Below are 17707 nucleotides of genomic sequence, written 5' to 3'. Positions count from 1 at the left end.
ATGTGGGGGTTTAGGTCAGTCCCTGTACAGCCCCAGGTACTCTGGTGCTCATTACCTTCAGCAGTGTCATATATTCTAAAGGTGATCGATACAGAGAATATGCTCTAAGAATGTTTTATCACAAACAGTTGGTACAGAGGGTCTTATCTGCAGGTTTCTGACTGCCTGGCAGGCACTGTATCACCTTCTGTTTTACAGTGGAGCTAATTGTTCACCTCAGTGCAGCACAGCCAACAGCAGCTACAAACTGCAAAGCTCAGGCAGTGCCCTCTGTGAGCAGAGAAACACCCACTAATGGGGACTTCTCCTGTACAAAAGGAGGCACACATGAATATATATATATACACACATCTCAGCTTGCATGCAATGAATTTGTTAGAGCAGATGCCTGCAGACCTTTAAGAAGGATGGCACCTACATTTTCTTTATAATAGATGATGTTTAGTGCCATGAGGTGCAACAGCTAGCCCTCTGCTGGCATAAGCTGCTGGTATAATTGCCTGGTGATTTCAATGAAGATTTAAGTAAGCAAAACCTTCCATGTCTTAAACTAACACAAGGCAATGCATAAAGTCTGTAATTCTCATTATCTTCTCCTAGGTCATACTCCATCCCTTACTAATTGCCTCTACTGGCATCCCATTTTGAATTACAATGTTTACAACCTTTTCTTGATAATGTGCAGACAGGTCATATTCCAAACACAAGGTGTTTTTATTCCCATTTCTTTTGCATAGTAAGTTCTGAACTGGAACCACACTTCCACCTATCTGCTAGTGTTTTTCCATGTCGGTGGCTGCTACTGTTGCAACACGGGTGCAACTTGGCCACTGACATTTCAGTGTGACTCTTCTGCTTTACAGTATTTCTCATCACTAATTCAAGAATTTCTTTAGTACAGACATACAGTAGGTCTCTTTCAAGGCTCTTGGGTTAGTTAGCTCTCCTTGACATTACTACTTTGGCAGCTCATGTTCACCTGGAGTTTTGTCATGACATAGGACTGCACAACCTCTGAAAATCCACTTTCCCAATTAATGCTCCCTCTGCTAATTTTTGGTTGTTTAATGACCACCAGAAGGATTAACACTTTCCTATGGCTATAGTCATTATTTTGAGATCTTGTAGGCAGAAATCATGTCAGTCTTCCATTTTAAAGCTGCCTTTTTTAATTATTTTTTTTTTTTTAGGTTTATGTTAAGGCTCATTACCAGGAAAACTTCAAGGATATGTGTAGCATTATACATTCTTCAGCTGAACCTGAATAATATAGGTTTTGTTTCCTTCATCTGTGTCACGCTTTTAAGCTTTTAATAATTATCAACTTAAAGATATATGTACCTTCTTAACAGCAGCCATGCACGACACCATACCTACTTGAGACAAAACCTCTGTCCTAGAGTATATAACCCATAGACACAAAAGAAAATACCATGAATGCACAGCAAAGTGTTGTGTGCAAAGATCCTGAGTGATTTGTATCCAGTATAGCAGAGAGGTTTTCAGGTGGATGAAAATAACCAACCAAAACAAAACACTCCACAAAAAACCAAAACCCCAACAACAAAAAAAAAAAACAAAAAACAAACCCTCAAAAAAAGCAAAATTGTAAGCTTTGACTTGAAGATGATGCATAAAAACTGAAACATCTTAAAGATAAAAATGACCCATGAAGAAAAGACCATCTTTAATAGACAAACATATCAGGTAGACAAATTTCAAAACCTCAGTGCTGAAAAACAGCATTAATGGATTACAGAAGTAGCTGGACACGATGCACTAATGCAAATGGTCAGTATTTTCTTGCAGAGCAGCTAACCTCACCTGCAAGCAGAAACCCTGAGCACCAAGGCCTTGATAAGCATTTTCTTAACTCCTGATCTGCTCATGTTCAGCTTCTAGCCATTTCTCTGAATACTGGAACAGAGTAAACAGGGGGACAGTGCTCCTCCCGCACCCGTGGGCACTTATAACAGCAATAATGAAATAGTGCTATTCTGTTAAGGTATAAAACATTCCTATCATTGCCCAGCATTTTAGGGAAAATCATTAAAGAAAAAAACCCAAACAACAAACGGCCAAATATAAAAGAAACATAGGAACAGTCACAAAGAATTGTTAATGTTGGGAAAGACCATTAACAATGAACCCAACCATTAACCAAGCACTGCCAACTCTGTCACTAAACCATGCCCATATGCACCACATCACAGCTTTTCTGAGCGCTTGCAGGGACAGTGATTCCACCACTTCCCTGGGCAGCATATTCCAATGCTTCACCTTTTCTGTGAAGAAGTTTTTCCGGATATCCCATCTAAACCTCCTGTAGCACAACTTGAGGCCGTTCCCTGGCCATTTGCACTTATCCTACCATTTGTTACTACGGAGATGAGGCCGACCCCCCCGCCCCCGGCTACGAGCTCCTTACAGGGACTTGAGAGCGGGAAAGTCCCTCCCGAGCCTCCTCCAGGCTAAGCAGCTCCCGCAGCTGCTCCTCATGTGACGCGCGCTCCAGAGCCTTCCAAGAGCCCCTTCTCACCTACAACACGCGTTTTGAGGGCACGGAGGAGAGCCTTGCCCAGAACAACGCTACTACTGATAATATTATTTATAGAGGAAGCAAACCCTTTATAAGCACTTCAAACCCGTTTAAGCAAACCCTTCCCGACACTGCACGGCGGCAGGCTCCGAGCCGCAGGAGCAGGGCCGGAGGTCCCCGGCTGCGCTGCCCTCACTGCTGCCCTTCCCCGCCATGGCGGCGGCAGCTTCCAGGCAGCCGCCGGTCGCGGGCTTTGTTCGTCTCTGCCTGCGCCGCCTCCGCCCCCTCCTTCCTTCCCTCCGCTCCCTCCCTCCCCCCTTCCCTCCCTCCCCCCGGCCGGCCCGAGCGCCCGGAGAGGCCCGCGGGGCAGGGGAACGAGCGGGCCCCGCGTCCCTCTTCCCCCTCCGAGCGAGTGCCGGGGGTCCCCGCAGCGCCCGCCGGCCCCGAGTGCTGCGGGTGAGCGGCGGGGGAGGCGCCATGGCCGACCGGGCGCGGGCGGCGCTCTCCGAGTCGGGCTGGTAAGTGGGGCCGAGCTCGGCCGCGCCGCCGCCTCCGCCTCCGGGGTGGCTCCGAGCGGCGGAGCGGGGTGGGCAGTGCGCCGTGTTTGAGCGTGCGGTGCGGGGGTCGTCCCCGCCCCAGCTCCGCTCGGAGCCCGTCGGCGGCGGGCAGGGGGTTGTGCCGACCCCGGTGCGCTCGGGGCCTGGCGATGGCTCGCTCTGGAGAGGAGCTCCCGGCCCGTCCCGCCGGCCCTGCGGGGCGGGCCGGTACCCCTATCCCGGGGTCATCCCCCTCCCTCGGGATCGGCGGCGGCCTCCCTCCCTGACCCGGGACAGGCCTCGCTCGGAGGCCTGGCGCCTGCCCGTGGTGCTGGTGTTGTTAATTGCTCTGTGCGCCCGTTCAGTAAGGAAGGCAAGATGAAAAAAGTGGGGTTAGGGTAGGGTAAATGAGGCGCACGTGAGGCTTGAACTCGGGTACTTGTGTTTTCTACCAAGTCCCTGTCGCTGGGCACACAATATCCATTTTGGAACAACGTGTTTTAACGAGTTGTGCTTTTTAAATACCTACTGCAAATGCTTATTTGCTAGCCTAGAGGTGAGTTTGCATTGTAGAAAGTTTTTGTTTTGGGGCTTGTTTGATTGTTTTGTTGAAGTGATTCACTTATTAGTCAACACTGACTTTTTTCCAGAACTACTTGGAAAGTCTTTCACCGCTAAAGTTCAATGCTAACTGCTAAAGCACAAAGTGACACATGCAAAGTTATTTCCAATGGCGTTTGGGGGATATTTCTGTTTTACTGTTTACATTAGTGGTTGTCCTGGATTGTGGCTTCATGTATGTCTAAGATGGAAAAGGTTAAAGTGGGTGTCATGTGATATAGAATAAAAGAGGATAATTTACTTGGAAGGGACCTATGACAGTCATCTAGTCAAGTCACTTGATGACTTCAGGGCTGATCAAATCTTGATATGTTGTTAAGGGCACTGGCCAAATGCCTCTTAAACATTTGACTGGCTTGAGACATTGCCCACTGCCTTAGGAAACATCTTCAAGTGTTTGACTATGCCTTCAATAAAGAAATACTTCCTTATGTCCAGTTTGTACCCTCCCTGACACAGCTTTGAAGCATCCCTGTTCATCCTATCACTGGCTCCCCGGTAGAAAAGATGAACCACCTCCCTCTCCACTTCCCCTACTCAGGAGGCTGTAGAAAGAGAGCAGTGAGGTTTGCCCCTCAGCCTCCTATTCTCCAATCGAGACAAGCCAAAGTCTTCAGCTGCTCCTCACAGGACATACCATCAGCTTTGTTGCATGCCTCCATATTTAAGGACCTTCTCATAGTTTTCCAGTTGTGTGCAAAGTAGTCCAGGTAAGGCCACAAGACTGAAGTGGGATAATCACTTCCTTTAACCCCCTGGTGATGCTGTGTTTGGGCCAGCTGTTGCAGTGAGTGCTACTTTGTGGTAATAGTAACCAAGTAGAGTAATTAGGTGTCCTTTGGTATGCTTCTTGGATAACTATATCAAGATCCAAAAATACTGTTCCAGGTGTCTCTCGAGTGCATAATCCTGTGCTTCCTGGCTATTGCTAAATTGAAATAATCATAGCTATTTTTGCTACTTTTCATAACGTTAGCTTATTTAACGGGAGTTTTGGACTGTGACTTGACACTAGCCCCTCTTTTCTTCTGTACTTCGACCTCTCTGAAAATGAAAAAGCTTTCCATAAAAGTAGTTCTATTTTCTTAGTTTGCTTTTCTGGCTTTCTGTTGCCTATTCAATTTTTTTTTCTTTCACAGTTTTCAGCTCTTGGGTTGTTTTACTGCCTTTTCAGCTGAACGAATGCCATCGGTAAATGGCTTTCAGGTTTTGGCAGTACAAATATGAGGTGCCTCTGAAACAATCTTTCACTCTGCAGTGTTTGCTGCCCTCCTTTTGAGTGTAGACTCTTGAATAGCTGTATACACTTGTTATTCCTGCTGTCCTGTAGGATGGGAGCCAGAGCCTCAAAGTTGATTGGGCAAGAAATGGGCTGATTATCAGTTCCACTGGAATTATGCCTTGACCTATTTGCATTGAGAAGGGTAGCATAAAAGAGAGAGGAATTAAATGCATATACTTTTGAGGAGTGTGAGGTGGAGTGGAAAAAGAAGTAATGATTTGGAAATTTTGCTTAGCTGTGTTTATGCACTTTAAAAAAGAATAGTACCCTGAACATCCATGCTTCTAACTGCTTTGCTGTTGCTCTTACTTACGATTTTTCTCATATTAGATCTTAGTGTTATTTAAGACTTCTGTGAGTGAGCCTTCAGTGGTGTTTAATGTAGTATTATGTGTCTGGCTACACTGGTGATTAAATAATGTTTAGTACTTAATTGGTTGTTACTGTTGCTGTCACCTGATGTCAAAATGGTAAGTTTTCTGGTACAAAACCAAAACTGCGTTTATATGTTAAAATCTGTCCCCACTGCAGAAGCACTGCATGGCATGTCAAATTAAAAAAAAAAAAAGTTGTCCTTGCTTAGCTGAAAATCTACTGGCTTGTAAAATACTGTCTGTACTGATTGGATTTTAGAGTAAGTTTCTTAAATCTTACAAAGTTAGAAGAGTTAAGATAGACATTTGTTTATGTGAGTTTCTGCAACTAGTGTTTACCTTTTATGATTCTGAATGAAAAATAAAGTTATTTTTCAAGTAAGACAGTAATTAAGTGTAGATAATACTGAACAGTAATTTATATATCTATTTCCCTCCCCCAACCAGGTATTGTCAGAGTAATTTGTTATAAAATTGTTTGGGAATTTGTTATGTTTGTCTTCAGTATATCAATGACATTTTTGTAAGCTTCTGAAAGGTAAAGTAGCCCTACCTAGTAAATGTAATAGTGGTAGGTAAAGCTGGGAGCTTTTCTTTTTTTTTTTTCCTGGTGATGCTGGTGTTTTATGAAAATGAGTAAAAGGCCCTTGTAGTTTGTGTGCAGAATTGTAGTTTTTCTGAAGACAGATCCCTGCAGCTCTCGTTGAAAGCCTACATTTTTTGGTGCTAGTTCTTTTTGTTACACACTAGGCTGTTCCTTGGAATGAGATATTGGCTCCAGCTAGGGGAGAGATAAGGTGTTTGTATTACATGTCAGTGAAAAAGATATTCTATCTTGGAACAGAAGTTCTGTATTTTTATTTAATTATCTAACAGGAAGAAGGCCAAGTGGCAGAATTACCTTTTTGTGTTGTTACAGTTACATTAATGAATTTCAGAACCAGTTTTCCAGTGTGCTTATTAAAATATGGATCTTAATGGAGCACAAATTAGTGAATCCAGTTTTGTTACTAGAAGTGAAGTCCAGAAGAACTGCAGAATACATCCCCTTATGTAAACAATGAGTTGCAAAGCACTTATTACTGGCTTGCAACAGAAGTTTTTGTGGTGTGTTTTTGTTTTCATTTGTTTGTTTTTTAAAATTTCCTGTGTGGCATTTCACAAGAGAATATGACAAGCCAGGACCTCTGCATTGTTCCTAGATCTTTGCGGAACTTGGGAATTTATTACATAGGAATGCCAACATGTTGTCATAAATGAGCAATATGCCATGGCCTACAGCAGGCCTGTGGTTCTCTGATCTTGGGTCTGGTGATTGATCTCTGTGGGAAAGCAAGAGGTGCAAACTGGACAAGGAAAGATTTTTTTTTAGTACAGCTAAATGTATTTGCAAGTTCTTTGTCAAGTAGTACAGATATTTTTTATTGCAGTGTGTGTGACATAAAAATTAGTAACTCAATGGCAACAAAAAATACAGTCTTGTAAAACATAATGTATTTTGAAGATTATGTTGTGACAATGTTGTGACTATGGAAAGTTACTCCCAATGATGAAGAGGAAATGGAATTTTACTGGTTGTTTGGAAATAAAAGAATACTGCTTAACAGTTCCTGAGAAAACCTTTATATTAAAGTCATTGTGGTTATATATTCTTTGTAAGTGAAAAATATCGTTGATCTACAACAAACTTTTAGACTGAGTTTTTGGTATTTCAGAAAGTGATGTGCTGCATACTGGGTAACTCTGGGTTTAAGATTGGTTTGTTTGCATGTGACCTCTTGTAGGATGAATCATCTGATACGATCCAAACTCTAAAGCAAAAGTAGGTGTATGCCTGGAAACACAAGGAAGTTCTCAAAGGCATGAATCTAACACCACTTTCTAAGAGCACAGCAGGCATTTGGCATAGCAGTCAGTTTCAGAATTCTGCAAGATGATCTGCTTTTTCCTAATTTTTTTTTGCTATTCCTATAAAACCTTTTTGGAAATCACAGCTGAAATTGGTTCCTGCATATTGAGCAAGCTCAAGCAGGAGAAAAAAAATTCCTTAGACACAAGCATAACACACATCTTGTGTGTCACAGGAGAGATGCATCTGTTTTGAGATTCTTGACACTTCTTTTGTGATGTACAAAATCTTGTGAAGTTTGGTTGGTACAGTGAAATCTCAAAATGCCAGTACAAAACAAAATCTCATATCATTGCATTTTTCATTTGTTCAGGTGTATCTCTTACTGGCTGATCTGCTCAGTTTGCATTCCTGCTGGGTCACAAGTAATGGGTAGTTAGAACCTGAATTCTTCATGTCATTTTCACTTTGCAAAAGGTCCAGCATTTTTCAGTCTGTTAAGGGAAGCAACCCCAACAAACTAATTCATATGCCATTTTCCCCTTTCTTTTGAAAGAAGATATTAGGTGTTTGAAAAAGAACTGTTACTAGCTGGAATTGTTACAACTACAAGAAACAAATTTAGAGCTATAATCAAAGGTGAAAAAAAGGATGGGTAAAATAAGGAGGTGGAAGGAGGTAGCGGACTAACATGTTTGGAACACCTCACTTTGCAGAAGAGAAAACGGAAGGAGGTGAACTTGGTGAGGTTTATATAATCTGCAGGCAGGACATAAAATGAAAGTAGATGTCTTACTCACCAAATCCTACACAGTTATCATTCACTGAATGCCGCAACTCTAGAATTGGAAAGCACTTACTGAAGATAGCAGCAGATTGGTTTAAAAGTGGGTAAATTTTTTCAGTACAGACCTCAACCAAAGCTTATTTTCTGAAGACAAATGGTTATCCTGTCAGTTAATATGGTTGGTTAAAAGATGAGAGACGAGATAGATAAACGATTGCTTTATTTTGGAACAATGTTAGCAGTAGGTTTCTGCTAGGATTGAAAGGTTCATTATATTAAAAAATATCCTTAAGGGGTGACATTACTGTGGCACCATAGCAGTTTGTTGATCTTTGGGGATTGGTAAAATCTGAACTAATCGGGTACTTGCAGCAAACTCTTCCAAAGCTGTGTTGCAGTTCTTTCACATGCAAGTGTAGTTCAGTTCTGGTGAATGCCAAATGATGGTCATACAGGGAAAATCACGCAGACCTATCTACACAGTCATGAGCTCTAAATTTGCTTCTGTTACATACATACACGAGAAGGGCAGTGGTCAGACAGTTGTTGGGAATTGTTCACAAAGAATTTAATCATTGTTAGGTCATTATGTTCATCAGAGGTGTGTCAAAATCATTGAAAGTGTGCATTAATGTAATCATCCCAGCACAGCAAGGGTTTCATAGACACTGAAAAAGTGGATGAGAGGTGTTGAAGGTAGTCTGTGCTGGGAAGATGAAGATCTTTGCTCTGAGAAACAGAACAATAGGGGGAGAGATGATAGAGATCTATAAAATCCATAGGTCTTAAAGAAATGATGAATAAAAAGCAAGACTAGCTGTTTTTCTTAGGACAGGAATTAGGCCACATGGTGAATTAAACTTGTTACCTGATGAAAATTAAAGTAGCTTGTCAAGCAATGTGTAATTAAATTGTGGAACTTATTTGCCGCATGATATTGTGAAGCAGAAAAAGTGTGAGCGAGTTAAAATTGTAATTAGGCAAAGCCAGGTAGGGATAGGTGCACTGAGTACTGAACTCTACAGTGAAGTTGGACTACCAGCTCTAAAATGGCTGATAGCCAGGAATTCCTCTGGACACTTATGTCTAGATATTTGCTGTGGTTTGCATTCTTGACATGGATCATCTGCCTCTGGTCACCCTTGACAAAAATGGAACCGTGTTAGACAGCCCTAGACTGCATAAGTTAGAACACCATTTATGTTCTTATTTTTATATTGTTAGGTAAGTGTCCTCACACCGTAGTTCTGAGGAAAGGATTTTCTCCCCTTGATTGGAGATGAGGGAAGAGGGAGTGAGGATTTGGAGAGAAATGAGCCGAACTGTTGAAAACAGAGAGAAAAGGCAAAGCAAGTGTGACAGTCCCCTATGCACTCCATCTCAGCTGTGATTTCCACTGCCTTGCTGCAGCTCACCCTTCTGGTTTTCATCAGTTGCTGGGAAAGAATCTCCCTGCATCTTTTTATGTGAGAACTCTGATCGATTTATGCACTGTCTTGGGGGATGCAGACTTCACCTACTGGTTTCTCTGCTAGGAAGCTAAAGCATTAATATAAGATGTCCTTGATTTATAGAATTGTTGCAACTTAGAACAAAGTTGTTGCTACAGTGAAAAAAAAACAAAAAAGGAGGAAAGAAAAAAGCTTACTCTACTTGCAGCTCATCTAAAGTTAAAGACCTTTAAATCACTGCAGACCTCTTTTTAACTCCCACCTTTCCAGTGTCCTGACTTTTCTTGGTATAGTATGTCTCATGTTGATTCTTTCCAATCAATGAGTTCCCTGGAAATGTGTAGGTTTCCCATAGCTAGTCTCCTTTTCAGAGTTCTTGGAATTTTTAATGTATTGAGTCTTGTCTCAAAAGTTATTTAGTTAGCATTGTAATTCTTAGGCTTAACCTTCTTTATGGAATGCAAATACTTCATTAGGACAAGTGTTACTTAATGGGTTTGACTCAGTGACATACTAGTTTCCTTCTTTCTACCTCTTTTTGTGATATTATCTCCTGTCCTCTGAGTTTCATAAAACTTTCTATCAATTTTTCTGTTGTTAAACTAATTTATATCATCACATAAGCAAGGTGATGGGGTGGAGCTTGTTACACAATTGAGATTTGATTTACCTCTTCCATCAGAGAAATTTTGTAGTGTAGTGTAAATGGGATTTTGGTAGGGATTTGAGGGAAGGATAGAATAGCAACATGCTTGACTATTATTTGCCTTTTCCAACAAACCCAAATGAACTTCCCAAAGGAAGGGTGAAATAATAAAAGCAACGGTGTGTTTAAGAAGTCTAAAGCTGTCTGAAGGTCAGTATCTTACCATTTGAGCAAAAATAGGTTCTTTTAAACTTATATGTTCCTGGTAATTTAAATTACTAGTCAGAAAGCCTGTGTCATCTAGAATGTGGAAGTTTGAGGCATTTGGAGTAGATGTTGCATATAGATAAACCAGGTCTCAGGAGAAAGACCTCTGCAAAGACTTTGCATTCTGAAATCATGTTATAGGACTCTTGAGACAGTTTTTAAAAATCTCTTCAATTTCTGTGTGCTCACACTCCCCAGGCAGTGAGTACTTGAGCAGCAAGCTGGTGGGAAGGTAGCTGGTGATTTTGGAGTAAGGTACTGTTATCATTCATACTGATAACAGAGTGATATTTATTGGGATTTTCTATGTGTATATTTTGTGTGCTACTGCTGGTTAAAATACAACTTTATGTAAGTAATACATGTAGGAGTACATAGGAGTAAGAAGCTGTCCTGAAGTTTTAGAGAGAATTACACTTGAACATTGGATATTAAATATCCTATACATCAGGCTGTTTTTTTTTTCCCTGTGATTGTCATAGCAATAAAATTAAAATAAATTTAAGACTAATTCTCCAAGCTGTGCAAATTGTTCATACTTTCAGGAATAGTACATTTTCTACTTCTTTAGAGCAAAAAGAGCATATTTAATTCCAGTAAGAGTAATTCTAGTAGAGCAGACAGGAAGAAGGAAAGGCTCTCTAGGGGATGAATAGTATATGCATGTTTCTAATCACTTTTTATGTACTTAATGTAATGCATAGTCATGAGGTGTCAGATTTTAGGAGGACTGGACAGCTCTTGGACTGATGTGCAACCTTTGAGCTTTTTTGCACATTTAAGGAAAGTGGTTTAAATAATCTTTGTACTACTAGTAAGTAATCAAAGCATGGCAGGCATTCTTGTATTGGCATAATTTTGAACCCTTCACTTTGGGAAATGTAGCTTAGGTTTTGGAAATGGGAATGATTGCATTAACTGACAGCAAGCAAAGACTTAGTGGAGAACAGACTGCTGAACTTGCTTCTATGTGAGGGAGTGCTGTCTGGGGGCAGTGGTCAAGACTGGCTTTTTCTTTCATGTTGTTTGTCTCCTAGTGCTCCAAAAGCAGCTCGAGCTTCTAGTGCTGTGTCATATCCGAAAAAAAGCTGTTGAAGAAAGCCAGAAGAGAAAAAGCCATGTGTGTTAAGACAGCTTCAAGATACTCTCAGTGGCGTGGCAGCTGTGTCTTTGGCACAGCCCCAGAGTTAGTGTATTTGTGTTCAATTTAATGCTTTAGGGTGGCTGCCAGCATTTTCTTGAGAAAACGAGTGAGAGTGTTCACAGCTTGTATCTGAGAAGACAAAAAAAAGGAAAGAATTTTAAGAATTTTGTTACGTGAACAAAGTAAACCAGCCACAGTGTTGTGAATTTCGTATGTCAAATTGCTGTGGCCTGTTGGCCTGTTATGAATCATGGAGTAGCAAATCTTCTCAAGGAGCAGAAAGCTTGCAAGAGCTTCCGTCCAGCAGTTTCTGACTGCAGGGGCTGTTTCTAGCATCTGCTGTTTTACAACAGTGCTGCTTGCTAGAAGCTTATCTTATCAAAGTTTGGAGTTAGTGAGGTTATCTTGGGCACATCTCTGTGTGTTACCTGGAAAAGTTTGACATTTTTGCATCACAGCTATTACTGTTAGATAAGAGTGTGCATGTGTTATCACTAAATCTCTTCTATTAAGTAGTTGTTAGAGATTCATGTTCACTTGTTTATTTCAGTCTGCTGAAGTTTCACTGTGTTATATTCTACTGTTGTAAAATACAATATGCGTGATCTCAGTGTTTAAATACTTACAGATGTAAATCAGGATACAGCATTAAATCATGGGCTAGAAGTGTGCACTATCCAGTACCCTTATGAAAGGCATTAGTAATACTGTTCTCCTGTTTAATGAGGATTTGAAATCACTTGGCTCTGATATTGATGGCAGTGTACTGAATAGGTAAAATACATCTTTCAACAGCTGGATCATCTTGTTTCATTGCTTGTTAGAATGATAGAAATGGAAATTACCATTTATTATGGAAGCAAATTTCCACTTCTTTTGGTTGATGTTGCCATAATTTCTGTTAGGTTCATTGTACAGTGGGAATGCGGAAGACTTTAAAAGGCATCAGGGCAGTTAAGTTTACTCAGAGTTTCCAAGTATGTACTGTTCTTTTTACTTTTGTAACTGTGATACCATGTCCAAGACAGTTTTAAATACAAAGCAGAGGTGAACTTTAAACTACTTTTCAGAATTGTAATGCTAATGAACATTACATTTTTAATCTTAGCACACTTTCTGTTGTACAGTTGAAAGTATTACTGAGTGTGAAGTTTTCCATTTGACTGTTATTTGGAGAAAAACATGAGGGGAGAAAACATCAGTGAAGGAGATGAAGAGAAGATGGGTGATTTTCAAGGGTCTGGTTCTGACTGTGCAGAGTAGTGATTTCTGAATGAGGCACGCTTTGTGTTGAAGTAATGAGCTGCTAAGGAATGCTGAAAGTATCCTTATGTAAAAATATGATCCATCAAGCTTCTTTTCATTGAGAACAGGATGTATAATGAGCACAGTCATGATTCTTGGTTAAAAACTTATTTAAAGTTGCGTTTTTAAATTCACATGGGAGGTACTATACACAGTCGTGTGTGATACACAGGTAGGTTTTGATAGATTAGAGAATTACAGTTCACCTAATGTAAGAAAAGGCCTGGAATTCTGCCTTTTGGCAAATACTTGCCAAATACCTCTGCAACTTTTCACTTGAGTGCTAGCTAGAATTTTTGATAAAAAAATAACATCAGATTTTTTAACTATGAAAAAAGTGAAGGAAATGGATGCATCATTGCTTATACTTAATATTTTAAGATCAAGATGTTTGGGTTTGTTTAATAGGTAAATCATTCTTGAATATGTAGTGTAAAATTACTTCAATCAATTTTTGTGTCATTAAATAGTAAGTAACAGTTTGTGGTAATCTCCTTCTTAATGGCCAAAGAAATCTCTCATTCTGAGTTTGGTCTGAAAAATTTATGGCATATGTTTCAGAATTTCATTCTGAAGAATTGTCTAAAAGAGAGAATTGCTATGGAATAAGCAAATGAGGAAATAAGAACTTGAAGGTGTTTTTATGCTTGAGGTGTTAAGTTTTGTAAATCTACTGAGTTTTCAGCCTTGATCAAATAACTATTGCAGAAATTTGCAGTTGATGCTCATTTACGAGTTTGGACACTTAGGCAAAAAGATTCTCTGTTCATGGTTTTGAGATGGAAAATATTTCCTTGGAGAATGCTGTTGAGGGTTTACCAGTGTGTAATTTTCTCTAGGTTTGGGAATGGGGAAGAGAGTGTCTTTCTGAACACTACACTAGTCTATGCTCTGTGTTCATAATTTATATTTTAGTTCCTAACTAAACCATGCCACAATATGATAATAACATGATGAAAAGTAAAAAACCTAATTTAGTCTAGAAGAGTAATTGCTGTTATGCTTTAGCTGTGGTCATATTTTCCTCATGCTGTTGCACTAGAGATGAACTTAGTGCTTTGTAACTGCATAATTCTACTCTTAAACGTCTTCCAGTATTTTTTCTCTGCTCAGAATAATTACTGTGTGTCTATGTTGTTTGATTCTTAAAATAATAACAATTTTCATCTTTAATAGCAGAATAGAAAATAATTATCTGTCAGGTGAAACATTTCTGTGACTGACTTGAGAAGGAAAGGAAGTAAAAGCTTGAATTAGAGGTTCATTCAAAAAAAGCAAGAGAATAAAGAACACATGTTGTTCTCTGATTACGTATCATCTGCTGGGAGGTTAGTTGAATCTTGACTGTTAGAACCCTTAATTTAAATCCTTTCTCTTCTTGAGCCTGCAGTGCCAAAATACTTAATTGAAATTATTAATTAAACCAAGGAATATGAAAATAAATCTTAACAGTGAGCTACTTCAGCACCTGATTTTTACCTGTTATTTCAAAGAACACTTAAGTAAACAGTATCAAAAGGAGCATCATTTGGTGTCTTACCATTGCAGATTTTTTTACACTTTATTTATAGCAGTAGTAGTGAAGGGCAATGCATATTTTCTCTTGCACAAAGTGGTCTTTAAATTTTTACTGACTTTGAAAAATATTTTCTCTGTTACAACTCTGTGGGTATAACTATAAACATTTTAATGAAAGAATACTGCCAGTTAGGAAAAGTATGCTCCTGGTAGAATCTTTAGACTGCACTTATGGATGCTTAATTTGGTTTTGCAGTAGTTTGGATGATCACCTTCACATTTTTTACAGACCTGTACTTGGATTTAGGATGAGAATACTGTTGATAACATGCTGATGTTTTAGTTGTTGCCAAGCAGTGTTTATATTGTTAAGGATTTTTCAGCTTCTCACTCCTCACACTGCAAGGAGGCTGGTGGTCACAAGGAGTTGGGATGGGACACAGCCAGGCCAACGCACCCCAGTTGTCCCAAGGGATATTCCATACCATATGGCATGATGGTCAATGTATATACTAGGGGGAAGCTGATCAGGGTCTGCTGCTTGGTAACTGGCTGGGCTGCGGCCTTTAAGTGTTGAGTAACTGCATTGTACATCGCTTATGTATATATTATTTCATTATGATTGTAATTTCCATTATTTTCTCTTCCTTTTGTGTCATATTAATCCATCTTTATTTCAACCCACAAATTTTACTTTTTTTTACCTCCAGCTCTTTTTCCCATTCCACTGTGGATGAAGGAATGAGTGAGTGGCTATGTGGTGTTTAGCTACCTGCTGGGTCAAATCATGACAGTCCTTTTTTGACACCCAAAAAGGAGCCATTATGTATGGCACAAAAAGGTTTGAAATAGTGGAAGATCTGACTGGAGCATGTTGAAACAAATACGTTTTAATTGTAGAGTTATAGAATGGCTTGGGTTGGAAGGGACCTTAATGATTGCCTGGTTCCATCCAACCCCCTTACCATGGACAGGGGCACAGTCCACTAGACTGGATTGCTCAAAACCACATCCAGCCTGGCCTTGAACACTTCCAAAGATGAAGCATCCACAGCTTCTCTGCATTATCTCTTCCAGTGTCTCACCACAGTAAAATATTTTTTCTAATATTTCATCTACATCTACCCTCTTTTAGTTTACAGTATTGATTTGTGTGTGCAGAGCTGTATTGTACATCGACAGTACTTGCTTTAAATGTCGAAGTGTATATATGTTGTATAAGTAACAATACTTGCTGTATATGTTTCGTGTTGCGCTGTTCATCACCTCTGGGGGCTGGGTCGAGGTTTTTATTGTGTTGAATTTTGTAGCGCTGGCTCCCGGTAACATTGTAGTTGTGAGATTGCTGTGGTGCTTGTGTTCGCACTGCCTCCATCTCCGAGCTTCGGGAGCCATCTACGGGAACCAGTAATAATTGCACTGTGCACCTTTCCTCCCCCGGCAGTCTTGGCTGCAGGGGACACACACCTCCACCTTCCCCCTCTCCTCCAGGCTAATTGCAGTAGCTCTGGAGGAGCTTTCAGTATCCTCGGCATGTTCAAACCAGCATGTTCCTATTGCTGTGTCTCCTGAATGTGTTTCAGGTCTTGCTCAGGGTGAAACAACTATATAAGAATATGGCACACACATTTTCCCCCAGGTCCGGGTAGCTATGAGTGACAGCTGTGTGTGTGGGATGGTACAGCCAGGTGCCTGGTCTTGTGGTCACCTCTACGTTTTGCAATTTTGCCCCAAACAAGGGCAGGGAGTGAATGTTCAGTTTTTTGGTGAGTGTGGTGTTTATTCACCTGCTGGATTACATCACAACACTGATGAACTGCAGCTTGGATATAATCATTGTAAGCCCTTTGGAATGCCACATAGATGCAGTAGTATTTTTTATCGTTTTAGGAATATATGAATTTCTGTTGCTGTAGAGCTTTTCAAATTGATTGCAAACAAGTCTTCATGTGTGTTCTTTAACATTGCAAGAGTGCATGCCCTCATGCTGCTTACTTTTGACTCATATTTTGTAAATATGCTATAAATCTAGTTTTAAAGGTCTGTAGAAATGGTTATTTTAGCACAAAGTAGAAGAAAAGTAAACAGAACACTTTTGCAGGGTTGAAAGTAACTGCTCTGTATCCAGAAAAAATTTCTGTGCTGAGTTAAAATTATACAGTAATAGTAATAGGGATGTGTGTGTGTTTTAAGCATTGATGACCACAGCTGTAAAAGAAATTACTTTCTGCCTGCCATTTCAGTTTTAATGTACTTCATTGTTTCAGTAGAATCCTCATCTTTCATCCTTGTCTTCTGAGCAGATTGTAATTTCTTTTTTTTGTTTGTGCCAATTTTGATATGTAGAAGGGATGGATGTGCCTTGGGTGTCTTGAACAGCTAATTTTTTTTTAGTTGCAGTACTTGAATCGATTCTCTAAGACCAGTATCCACTATAGCAGCTATCCTTGGCATCTTTGTGTTGGTCATGAAATTCTGCTTTCAATGTTACAAATAAAACTGAAGGTATTTTCTTAGCATCTTGCTTTTTGAGTCAGCAAACACTGGGCGTTTTAAGCTTTTATTATTTTTGAAATTAATATGAAATGTCTTGAAGCAGAAGTAGTCCAGGTCTTTGACACTGGTATGGAAGACATGCTTTAATAGCAAAACAGCAATTAATAATGTTTCCAAGTTTCATTTTATAGTTTTATGGTTCAGTGCTGCTTTTGTGTGGTAATAAAATAAGATTTTACAGCTTGAATTGAGAAATATTAATAGCCTCCTTCATGAGTACAGTTGATAAGCTAAATAAAGTGATTAAAAATGATCAAATTTATACTTGGTCTATTAATGATTGAGCCTTTTGTTATTTATATGTAAGAATATTATGTTGCTTATTCCAGTCTCAATAAGCCAACTTTTAAGTATCCTTGCTGGGAAAAAATGTCAAAAAGGTTCCTCTGAGAAAGTATTTTTGGGAATTAATTATTATAAAGATGCCAGGTTTTGCTTTTCTTGCTCAACATATAATTAAAAAAAATAACTTTACTTGGCCACATTCTGAAGAAGCCATCCTAGTCCCAGCCCTTGCTCAGAGCAGGGCTAACTCAAGCTAGGTCACCTTGCTCAAGGTCTTGACTAATTAAGCTTTGAATATCTCCAAGGTGGCCTGCTCTAGTGCTTAGCCACTTTTTGGGAAGACTTTTCTCTCTATGTCCATTTGAGATTTCTGATGTTTCAGCATGTGTTTCTTGCACTTTCTCATTTCACCTCACAGCACTCAGAACTGGCTCTGTCTCCTTAAGCCATGTTCAGATGGTGGGCAGCGCAACAACTTCCTTCTTTTGTCTGCTCTTCTTTGGGATGAACAATGGTGCCCTCAGTGTCTCCTCCTAACAACATAGGC

General features: G+C 39.9%; 1 protein-coding gene across 4 annotated transcripts in view; it reads left to right on the top strand.

Moving 5' to 3' along the window:
- Positions 1-2846: 2846 nt before the first annotated feature.
- The window catches only part of TDRD3 (tudor domain containing 3), a 92637-nt gene continuing 77776 nt past the window's right edge, over positions 2847-17707 (top strand). For all 4 annotated transcript variants that reach the window (XM_005516409.3, XM_014249352.2, XM_014249362.2 and 1 more), the window contains exon 1: positions 2847-3057. In XM_005516409.3, coding sequence (XP_005516466.1) covers positions 3017-3057 — 41 coding nt within the window. In that variant the 5' untranslated portion in view covers positions 2847-3016. The remainder of the gene's footprint in view (positions 3058-17707) is intronic.

The sequence above is a fragment of the Pseudopodoces humilis genome, chromosome 2, assembly GCF_049639895.1.
Source record: "Pseudopodoces humilis isolate 2021_Gansu_Grassland_sample_001 chromosome 2, ASM4963989v1, whole genome shotgun sequence".
Lineage (NCBI taxonomy): Eukaryota > Metazoa > Chordata > Aves > Passeriformes > Paridae > Pseudopodoces > Pseudopodoces humilis.
Note: the sequence above shows the minus strand (reverse complement) of the source record. Positions and strands in the feature narration are given on the sequence as shown.